The 11,917-nt window shown below is 42.7% G+C and overlaps 1 protein-coding gene across 2 annotated transcripts in view; it reads left to right on the top strand.

Moving 5' to 3' along the window:
• The first annotated feature begins 711 nt into the window (after positions 1–711).
• STX6 (syntaxin 6) overlaps positions 712–11,917 on the top strand; it is a 48,432-nt gene continuing 37,226 nt past the window's right edge. Inside the window, exon 1 of one of the 2 annotated variants that reach the window (XM_021668035.2) lies at positions 712–799. In XM_021668035.2, the coding sequence (XP_021523710.1) occupies positions 765–799 (35 nt within the window). In that variant the 5' untranslated portion in view covers positions 712–764. Of the gene's footprint in view, positions 800–3,750; positions 3,843–11,917 lie in introns of those variants that run through there. The other variant, XM_064370500.1, reaches the window with a different exon arrangement.

Genomic DNA, 11,917 nt, shown 5'->3' with positions numbered 1-11,917 from the left:
TGGGTGATAGAGAGTCTGCCCCCCAAAAAAATACCTTCCCCCAAAGTATACTGAAATGATGCATATACAACCTTTAGCACACTGTCCAACACATAGTAAGACCTAAAGGATCTGTGTAACATCATAATCAGATAGTATGCTTCACTGTAAGTCTAAGACCAGATAGAGATATAAATTGCATACTGTCAAAATCAACTATTAAAAGTAGAGGAAAGGTAAGAGGATTTTGCAAATCAGGTGCAACTACAGCTCATCCTGAAAAGCCGACTGCCTACCTCTTAGGGAAGAAGCCGCTCCTCACCCTCAAATGTGAGGGGAGGGCGGTAGAAGGCCTCCCACCTCCATGGCCTCAGGGCTCCGCCTCCAGGGCCGTGTGACGCATACCCAGGTCCCACCCACGAGGAGGCGGAGTAGGCCCCCGTCACGTGATGGGGGTGCGGAAGTCGTGCTTCAGGCGACGTTTGTGATTGGTCGCGGCCGAGGTTCTCGGGGGTGGGGTCAGGCCCTCCGACGCCCCGGGAGGAGCCGGGACGCGAGGCTGCTGCGGGGGCCGGCGCTAGAGTCCAGTATTCGGCCGGTGGTGCTGAGCGAGTGCTGGGCCCGCGGCGGTCCCGTGCACCTGGCCTGCGCAGGTGCCCGCGGCTCGGCGTTCCCCAGGCTAAGACTCGGGCAGCTGCGGGAACAGGCGGGGTGGGCGGAGGGAGGCCGGGAGGCACGGGTGCCCTGTGCGCGGAGGAGGTGGAGGCGGCCGGGGCCGGGACGCCATGTCCATGGAGGACCCCTTCTTTGTAGTGAAAGGGTGAGTGTCGGCCGAGGGTTCCACCGGAAGAAAACGTGGCGGCGCCGCCTGCCCGCACCTCCCCGGTCTTGTCGCAGTAGGGGCGGGGGGAGACAAGTTGAAGCTGGGGAGGGGACGGTGGAGACAGCTTAGCCTCGAGGGCCGTGACCAAGCGTCCAGAGACGTCCCCTCCATCCCTACCTGGACCGTAAGACCGCTGTCCCCAGCCAAGCTCCTGGTGGTAGTGGGGCCTTTTTGGCCTTTGCGCTGGTGTTCAACTTATTTGGGGGTCACTACTAAACAGGGCTCAGCAGCTCTGCAGGTGGTGAAAGAGACACGAGGGTCCTGGCCCACAGTGGCTCTCTAGCTGAGCATGGGACCTTGCTTCGAAGGAGCGAAAACAGCATCTGGGCAGGAAAAGGGAAATGGCCCTCCTGAGCTTTGTAGTTCGCCTTGACGGGAGTGAGCTCCATTGTCCATTGAGTTTGGAGCGCTGGCCCGCAGACTGGCTAGACCACAACAAGCCCAGAGGCGTCTGAGCACGTTTGCAGGGAGGGAGGCGGGAGCGGGGGCCAATCTGTGAGGCTGGGGAGAAGGGCACCGGAAGACAATTCAATGGGGGAGTTTTTACTGAGTAAAGTGAGGAGAGGAAAGCAGTCGTTCATACTCAGTGATGATTTGGAAGGAAAACAATGAAACGAGCCAAACCAAACTTTCCTCAGCTTTCTATTAGCAACCGGAATTTTCTCACAGTGCTAAAGGAAATGAGTGTTGCTTGTTAACTCCTTGATTTCATCCAGGCTGTTTGACAGGTTTCTCTCATTTCTTCTGCCTTTCAGAATAGAACTGCCTTCTGTTCCCTTCTAAGCTGCCCTAACTCCGTCTTTGATTGCTCGATTGTTTCTTTGGAGATAGAAACTTCAATTGCACTTTGTAATATCCACTTTGTAGCCATTAAACAAATGCAAGATCAATTCTGATGTAACTTTTAGTTTCTTATTAGAAACTTGTCAATTTTCTGTTTTAAATGTCAAACATGAAAAATCTGAAAACTGCAAAGTTCCCAGATCAGTACAGAGCATTCAGCTAGTTGCTGCTGTCTTCCTATTTCTGCAGTAGTACAAGCTGGCTATTGTTACATTCAAGTGTTCTAGAAAATTTAAATGGTACTTTAGGTGAAATACTTTATCGATGCAGTAAAATACACTTATACTACTTTTTTTGGGTAACATTCTTGGAGAGTATGTGTGTGTGTGTGTGTGTGTATATATATATATATATTTTTTCCACTTATAGTACTACTAAACATTTCCCTGAAAAGGTTTTTCTTCACCTGACTAATTTAGACGGGAAAATGCTGAGTTGTAGATTTACTGGTAATACGTGGCTCCCTACCTGGAAAATGTGATATTTATTATGAGGATTGAGTTGGGGGTTAATTTTTAAAATAGATGTGTGTTTTTCCTTTGAATGAAAGTTGTTGTTGCTGTTTTGAGACGGAGTTTTGCTCAGGCTGGAGTGCAATGGCACGATATCGGCTCACTGCAACCTCCGCCTCCCGGGTTCAAGCGATTCTCCAGCCTCAGCCTCCCTCACAGCCCCCACCCAACCCCAGTAGCGGGATTACAGGCATGCACCACCACGCCCGGCTAATTTTATATTTTTACTAGAGACGGAGTTTCTCCATGTTGGTCAGGTTGGTCTAAAACTCCTGTCCTCAGGTGATCCGCCAGCCTCGGCCTCCCAAAGTGCTGCGATTACTAATAAGCGTGAGCCACTGCGCCCGGCCCTGAATGAAAGTTCTTAATGCTTAGGTTGGCAAAGATTATCTGTGGCAGTGGAGATCAGAGATGATCAGAAATTTGTCAAAAACCGAAATTGTTCTGCCATCTTGGCATTTTTTTCTTGATAATATCCAATACAGTCTACTAATGCTTGCTCGCTGATTAAATATCACTACTTTATAGGAACATTGGCTTGGAGTTTTGATTGATTTTTACATCATTTTAGCTCCTGTCTTTAAGGTTCCTGAAGGAAAAGAAATTCTCAGGACCTTCTGCTGTGGAAAGGTAAAGTCACCTGTGAAGGTGTCTCCACATTTTTGGGGAGTCATGCACCTGTGTTTATTAAAAGTATCAAAAATGCATTGCACAGTATGGAAAAATTAAAGGTGCCTAAATTATGGCCCATAGCCTAGGAGCTTCTAGTCCAATCTGAGAAATTATCCCAAAATTAAGTAGAAATAACAGATGGCAAATGATTGAGTGTTGAAGTGAATGCTACAGATGATAAGTGCCCCAGGAGTTCAGTGAAAGGCAATTCCTTGGGAATTGTTAGGATTAGAAAAGCTTTTGGAGGCAGTAGTATATCTTGAATTAGGTTTTGTAGATAGGCAGAATTTAGATAATCAGGCCTGTCTCTCTTATCTGGATGCTTATCAAAGAGTCTTTTAGTTGGTCTTCCTGCTTCTGGTCTTACTTCCTCTTTCGGCTGTCCTTGGATCTATTGAATCAGTGCCGTCCAATAGAGGTATAATGCCAGTCACTTTACATTTTCTAGTAGCCACAGTCAAGTAAAAAGGAACAGATAAAATTAATTTCAATATAATCGCTAATACATTCAAAATATTCAACATGTGATTAATGTAAAGATTGATGAAATAATCTAAGGCTTCTAAATCTAATGCATATTTTACACTTACTGCACATTTGAATTTGGACATTAAATTTTCATCAGAAATAATTGATCTGTATTTAAAGTTCATTAAACTTACAGTTGAAAAATGAATTCACATACTTTTTTTTTTTTTGAGACAGTTTTATTCTGTTGCCCAAACTGGAGTGCAGTGGTGCAATCTCCGCTCACTGCAACCTGTCTCCCCGGTTCAAGCAATTCTTATGCCTCAGCCTCCTGAGTAGCTGGAACTGCAGGTGTGCGCCACCTCGCCTGACTAATTTTTGTATTTTTAGTAGAGATGGGGTTTTGCCATGATAGCCAGCCTGATCTTGAACTCCTGGCCTCAAGTGATCTGTTGCCTCAGCCTCCCAAAGTTCTGGAATTACAGGTATGAGCCACCGTGTCAGGACAATTCACATACTCTTAATTGTTCCAAACATACATGAAGGTTTTTTGGTAACTGAATTGCATATCAGTTATCAAGTTTACATTAATTAATTTCTGTCACACTAGCAACACTTCCAGTTGTATGTGGCTTCTGTATTGGACAGCGTAATGTAATCTTTCTAGAGCCCCCGGCAGGTGTACCGTACTTAATATTATTTAGTGACTGATGCTGGCCTGCAGAATAAAGTGCCAGCACTTCCTGACCTCCCTGATCTAGCCTCTACCCTCTCTTAGCCTTAGTGCTCCAGCAGTGCCAGACTCAATACAGTGACTGTGACTGCTATACTAGATGCTCTTACTCTACATGCACTCACTGCCTGATTAACCCACACAGCTTTCTGGAGTCAATGTGAGCATCTCTCTTGCCTCCAGGAAGTGCTTCCTTTGGCACCCATAATTATTGGATCTCTTCCTCTGTCTCTCTTTCATTATTAGACTATGAGCTCCAAGGGTTAGGACTGTTTTTTTTTTTTCTGTCTTTCCAGCCTACACCTTGAATATATAGTGTAAATGTTGAACACAAACTCTTTGTTGGTGGTGGTAATTTTGATAGAATGGTCCTTCATGGGTGGGACCACCACCAGCAAAAGGCCTAAGTTGGGCATCGTGTGTTAGCAGTGATCTAGAAGAGCAGCTCAGGTGGAGTAGGTAGTTCAGGGAAGTAGTAGTAACAGCTTACATTTAAAGGATGCATCTCCAGTGCCAGGCTTACTTAGCACTTTATATGAATTTTCACTCTATAAAAAGACAACCATATGATGAATACTAGCCACATTTTAGAGATGAGAAGCTGAGGAAGTATAGAGGGGTTAACTTACTTGCCCAGGGTCACACAGCTAATCAGTGGTGTACTCAGGATTCAAATTAGAACAACCTGATTTCACAGCTACTGTCAATACTTGCCAGTGCAGGTAAAATAGGGTCAAGTCATGTTGGGCTAAAGAGAATTTCATCTTGAGGCCATTAGAGATTTTTAAAGCAGGGAAATGACGAGGCCATTAGAGATTTTTAAAGCAGGGAAATGACATGAAATGAGGATTTTAGGAATATTGATTTGGTAGTAGTGTTGGATGTATCAGTGTGAGGAAAGATGAAAAAGGAAACCAGTTAGAAAGCTGTTGTAAATAAACATGCAGTGGTTAGTGGCTTCAGTGTTTGAGGCTCCGGTTGGGAGGTTTTAACATTGTCAATGTGCTGTTCAGAATAGAATCCCAGAACAGGGATTGCTCTTTTATCCTTATGAAGTGGGTACTATTATTATCATCATTTCACAATAAGGAAAATGAAACCTGGAGAGTAAAAAACTTCAAGTTTATAAGCTTGTAAGTGGAAAGGCCGGGATTTATATATTTATTACAAATACATATTATATATATAATATGAGCATTTTAAAAATTGAGATTATACTCTGTATATGGTTTTATGACTTTTTCTCTTTTTTTTTTTTGACACGGAGTGTCACTGTCTCCCAGGCTGGAGTGCAATGGCGTGATCTCCGCTCACTGCAGCCTCCTCCCAGGTTCAAGTGATCCTCTTGCCTCAGCTTCCTGAGTAGCTGGGACTACAGACGTGCATGTGGAGATGGGCTTTCACCGTGTTGGCCAGGCAGGTCTCAAATTTTTGACCTCAGGTGATCTGCCCACCTTGGCTTCCCAAAGTGTTCAGATTATAGATGTGAGCCACTGCACCTGTCTTATTTTATGACTTTTCCTCTGTATTTCTTTATATCCTTCAAACTTCTGGGTGGCAGCTTTTAATGATGGCATTGTATTTTGTCATATAGATGTCTATCCTGGAAGGTAAATTATATTACATTTATAATCATACTACAATTAATGTGATAAGCTTACGTGTCGTAGGTCTGTATTGCTGCTTCTGATTTTCATAGCCTGTATTCCTGGAGCATAATTGCTAATTCAAAGGACATGCACAACAAAGCGTTTGATGCATACTACCAAATTGTTCTCCAGAATGTTCTCCCCTGCCCCGCCGAGTGTTTCAGGGACCCATTTCCCTTGATTCCAGTACTGGGATTTTTATTTTAAAAAATCGTTACTAATCTACTGGGTGAAAATATATTTAAATCTTGTAGTCTTTGTATTCAGTAGGGACTTAATCAGTTTGTTGAGTGAGAACCCATATTAACTGTTTAGCTGTAGTTTTTTCCTCCCTTATTGACAAGCTTTTAGAATTAGGCTCCTTTTAGAATTTGCAACTTCTAATCAAACAGACCCCTAAGAAAACCATGTAACTGAGCATGTTGAGATAGAGTATAAGTGAGTCTCTCCTATGGATAAAAGGCACGAATGTCATAGCTCTTTGCTGTTTTGTTGCTTTGGAGGTTTTGTGCGTCTGATGAGGATAGTTTTATTTCCAGGTTGTTGGCTGTGGATCGGAGTTGAAATAATGACATAAGTAAGCAGATGATTGAGATCATACACGTTATGTTGTATTCTTTAACCTTCTTTGTCTGTATATTTAGCTTTATTAACACTAGATTATGAGCTCCTTGAGGGTATCACACATTCTATTCAGTGTTGAAAAACTGTTTATTGGTATAGTCACTGTGAAAAAAATAACCCTTGTTTGTCGAGTAATTTTGGCCCAGTAAAATTGAATGTAAATCAAATCTGAATACTTTCTAAAAGGCAGAATCCAGTGTTTTATTGTAAAAACAACTTTGTAAGCCTTTATTATAAATGTATTGAGTGCCTAATACTATTTAGCTCCTTAAATTGTCACCTAGTTCGGAGAACACTGTGCAGATATGTGAAAGATATATTGTGTGTAAGATTTTGCAGTAGAGTCTAGATGTTGTGGAGATTGAAAAAAGAAGAAAGACCCGTACTGGGAATGCTGGCCAATCTGGGCCCTAAAAGAAGTTATCTACTGAGGCGTAAGACTCTTCCAGGCTAGGGAAACAGCTCAGCAGAAGTCTAGAACCAGAATTGAGAAAGATAAAGACGGGAAGACGACCTGCCAACTGAAACGGAATTTGTTTTAGTGAGAAACTAGGCTTGATGTTAAAGTCAGCCAGTTAGGGTTAGGAGGAGGAGTGGGAGGGGGTTTGAATACCTGCCTGAGGAGTTTAAATTTAATCTGATTCCTAGCATAAATTCTAAATCAGGAGGCAGTTTTTAAACTAGCAGTTGCTCTTCACTTGCTTATAGTCAGCTTTTATGGGTTCAAACCCAGATCTTCTGATTCTGCAAAGAAAATAGATTTGTGTAGAAGCTTTGCAGAAATGCAGTTAAATAAGTCTTGGTAATAGAGTGTCTCATAATCAGGGTTGGAAGAACTTGAGGCAAGCAGCCAAGATGTCTGAGCTCCAAGGTCTCATTTGTTGAATGAGCACAAACTAGATTATCTTGAAAGTTCCTTCCAGATCTAAAAATTCAGTGATTGGATTTAAGTAGAGGTTGTGCAAGCTGAGAAGTAGGAGGAGGAGTCAAAAATGACACTTGTCTAGACAAGTGTTGAAACTTGGAGAATGGTGGCACTATGAGCTAAAATGAAGAAGTTAGAAAGGGAAGCAGCCTTTTCTTTTTTGTTTGTTTTGAATACGTTATGTTCTGTGGGGAGGATATGATTAGTTTGGTTTTAGGCAAATGGAATGGTCCTATAGGCAGCTGAAAATATAGGAATTAAGGCTAGCTGAGTGGTTAGGGTTGGAAGTGTAGTTGGGGGAGTCATCAGCTTAAGAGGGGTGCTTTGAACTTGTGAATGCTGATGAGCATGTAGAGGCCGCAAAAAGAGTGCTGAGAAACGTTGGGATCCAGTGGAGGAAGACAAGGAGAAAACTGGTAAAAAAAACTAGAACAGCGCAACGTCACAGAGACAAAGGAAGTGAGAGTTTTAAGAAAATAGACGTAATGGGCTGTAGTGTCAAGTGCACCAAAAATGAGGACAAGTTAAATTCACTCCTGACTTCGACCTGCAGTGTCATTGGTGGAATTGTGGAAGCAGCAGCAAGTTAGAGTCAAAGCTGTATATAATTGTAGGTAACTGAGTAAAGACTATGTTTCCTTCTCACAAGACTAATTACAAAAGATATCACAGTGTGGTTGAATTTGGAAATGGCAGTAAAGTCAAGTGAAGGGTGTGTGTTTCCTTTTAAATACAAACGATGTGAATGTGGAAGTCAAGCAATAAAAAGAGCTCCTCTCTTTCCCGAGAGATTAGTGGTGCTACCAGGTTTGTGGGGTATGGGGCAGGAACCAGTTGGAGGAGAGTGAGGAGTGGGAGCGTGATGTGGTTGCAGAGGCTTGCTCAACCTGAGTTTTTCACGTTTCTTTACTAGAATGGAAACTTTCTACCTTGACTAGCCTCTTTTATTTATATTGATGAAATGGGGATCCCTCAGTAAAGAGACTTGCAGAGTGAGTGCTATCCCAGATACAGGAGTTGTGGCAGATTGTATTTTTCCAACAACTGCTACGCCAATAAATGTTCTATCCTTTTTGCTTTTCTTAAACTGTGAAGCTGGCATTCTTTTATCAAACTAGAGTTTGTATTCCCTTCCTTTGAACCTGGGCAGACCTTTATAAACTGCTTTGACTAACAGATTGAAGCACAAGTACACTGCTTGACTCCTGAAGCTTAAGTCATAAAAGATAACCAGTATACCTTCCGTCTACATCTTTCATCTTGGGACACAAGTGTAGGCTACCCTGAGCTAACATATAAGAAGTCCAGTTACATTGAAGCTGCTCGGTTAGAGCATGCGTGAAGGGAGACTGCGGAGAGATAGAGAGATGTGATGCCTTTACAGCCCCAGCCTGTTTAATCTTCTCAGCTGAGGTCCTAGACCTTATGAAACAGGGACAAGTCAGCTCTGCTATGTCCAATTCCTAATCTACAGACTCCATGACATAATAAATGGTTGTTTTACACCACTAAATTTTGAGATCATTGTTAAACAACCACGATAACTGGAACAGATGCCAATTCAGAGTCTGCCAGCATGGCAAAGAAGAAAGGAGAAATCAAAAGGATGAAGGGGGAGGCCAAGGCAGGAGAATCACTTGAGGCCAGGAGTTTGAGATCAGCCTGGGCAACAGTGAGACCCTGTCTCTACAATAAATAAAAAAAATTAGCTGGGCATGGTAGTATGCACCTGTAGTATTAGTGACTTGGGAGGCTGAGATGGGAGAATCCTTTGAGCCCAGGAGTTCGAGATTACAGTGAGCTGTGATTGCACCACTACACTCCAGCCTGGGTGACAGAGTGAGACCCTGTCTCAACCACAACAACAAAAAGGATGATGGAGGTTGTGGCTACAAATATGCAATTTGTTGGTATAACTGAATGACAAATACTGGGAAACAAAGCTCCCTAATGGCTGAGATACTCTTTCTTCTCATTTTACTTGGCAAACTTGGTTAGATCCAAGTAAGAAAACTTTGTGATTTTTTTTGACATCTGGATGTATTGCTTGTAGCCCTAGAAATTAGTTTGGTGGTGTACCAGATTGGGAGGTTGTATGGAAGAGGCTCAACTGTCATTGACGGGATCAACGTTAGATTAACTTCAAAAATAAATGAGGTTGATTCTGCCAGCATCAACTTTTTATTCATGAAGAATGGAAGAATCGGCTGGGCGCGGTGGCTCACGCCTGTAATCTCAGCACTTTGGGAGGCCAAGGCGGGCAGATAACCTGAGGCTGAGAGTTCAAAACCAGCCTGACAAATGGAGAAACCCCATCTCTACTAAAAGTACAAAATTAGCCGGGCGTGGCAGTGCATGCCTGTAATCCCAGCTACTTGGGAGGCTGAGGCAGGAGAATCACTTGAACCTGGGAGGCGGAGGTTGCAGTGAGCTGAGATCGCACCATTACACACCAGCCTGGGCAACAAGAAGGAAACTCTATCTAAAAAAAAAATGGAAGAATCTGGATGCTTGGATGACTTTATTTTGTTTTTCCCAAAAGGTACGTTCTTCAAAGATGTGGGCAGTGTTTCCATTTTTGACAGCCACTTACTGGGAAAGCTATGGGCATTGTGTTGAATAGCTGTGAAGAACCAGCATTTTGGTGTCTGTAGGGAGTTTAGTCCATGAGAAGATGACAGGTCCCATGATTTGGATGGGCTGTTTTGTAGACAGCAAGGGGAAAAGCCACATCCCTAGTATTGCCAGCACTGGCTCTTGATATCTACGAAATGGTACCTGTATCAGACAAGACAAATTTGGAAAGCATGTGTGGTGGATAGCACAAGATTCGCTTGATGTGTGGAGATAGCTATCTTTCTCCTTTAAAAATTTGAAAAAGGCTTCTCTGGGTCAGCAGCTAAAACTGTAATTCCTAGGAAAGTCATTAGCAAGTTTTCAGTGAAGTGATGTGCTAGACACGATTCTCCAAGCTGTGGATGAGCAGATTGTTATTTACCAAGAAGTTTGCTAAGCTGAAGAACTCTGAAAATTCAAGGTATACCTGCCCCTTCATGGAAAGTTCTGGGTATCAGGCTTCAATTTTTCTCATTATATAGTTGGAAGACAAACCTGAAAATAGCTAAATCAGACATAAAGATAAAGGATAAAGAAGCACTACCTGTGATTGTCACCTTTCTGGACACAGACAAAAATGGATCTCTGTTGACTAAGCAGTCAGCAGCTGTAGCTGCTCACTCAGTGGGAAGTGCTCCTCAGAATGAAGTGTTCCTCACAGAGTGAAGTGCTCACATGGGCTAGCTGTGTAGAACAGACAACAATGGTGGGTGGGCATTTGTAGGTCATGCCTCACTAGCCAACTGATAGGGAAACACTCCTTTGCCTTTCCTGAGAAAGAAATGTGAAATCAAGTTAGATGGGCACTTCTCTTGTAAAAACCCTCACAGATCTCAAACAGGTGACGTTATATGCTACTGTTTTATGAATTGATTTACTTGGAATGCCAAGTAATCTTCAGTTTTTAGTTGCAAGGACTTAAAATGGTTCTAAATTGAGAGGGTTGTCTCCCTGGTTAGATTTGTACATTATTAGGTGTGTCTTGTGGCTCTTGAAGCTGTTTAGAAATGTCAAGTGCTTTAGAAAATTCTGGTTACCATTAATGGTTGGTTTCCAAATAAGACTTGTGACCAACATTATTTTTCTACTCCCTGTTCATGCCTTCTTTTTCAGGCTGGTGCTGAGCTGAAATGATATTGAAAGAACAGTTTGGAGGTTTTACGCTTAGACCCCTTTGCTTGCTATTAAGATGGGATTCCTTGATATACTGCAGATTCTGGCTTTCAGTATCTGAGCCATTGCTGGCAGTTTCCACCTTTGTGATTCCATAAAACATCCATCTTAAAAATGCAAAATAACACCTCCTTTACCTTTGTTATGTCTGTGTTACTAAAGGAAAACTAAACATGAATCCTCTTTTTAAAAATAAGAGCTTTAGAGTAGAATAAGCCAAGTCACTGGTCAGACCTGTGGGGTGCTGAGCATTCTTCTGCGATTGCTTTATAGCATTTTTCTAATTCCTGCCATTTTTTTCATTTCGTCCTCAGGACATGCTTTATTTCTTGGGTGCTTAAGGATTTCTTGGCTTCATAGTCAGTGCTACTAGAATCTACCCCTGCGCACTCCCGACTCCAGTCTGACTGTCAATGTCTTAAGACATTGTAGTTCTGAAAGTGTGGCCTGTAGATCACAAGGGATCCCCAAGATCCTTTCATAGAAGGATCTGTCAGCTCAAAACTCTTTTCCTGATAATATTCAGATAATTATCTGCCTTTTCCCCTGTGTTGACATTTGCACTGATGGTGCCAAAGCTGTGATGGATAAAACTCCTGGTGTCTTAGCAAAAATCAAAGCAGTGGTGCCATGCCGTATTTTCTGTGGTATTCCTGTTCACCTTGTACTAACAATAAAAAAAAAAAAGAAAAAAGAGACATATTTCCTTAAGAATATTCTTCATGAGGCCAGGTGCTGTGGCGCCTGTAATCCTAGCACTTAGGGAGGCTGAGGTGGGTGGATCACTTGAGGTTAGAAGTTTGAGACCAGCCTGGCCAACATGGTGAAACCCTGTTTCTA

This window comes from Aotus nancymaae, unplaced genomic scaffold (assembly GCF_030222135.1).
Source record: "Aotus nancymaae isolate 86718 unplaced genomic scaffold, 86718_ANA_hifiasm-v0.15.2.pri h1tg000108l, whole genome shotgun sequence".
NCBI lineage: Eukaryota > Metazoa > Chordata > Mammalia > Primates > Aotidae > Aotus > Aotus nancymaae.
This window is presented reverse-complemented; position numbering and strand designations above follow the sequence as displayed.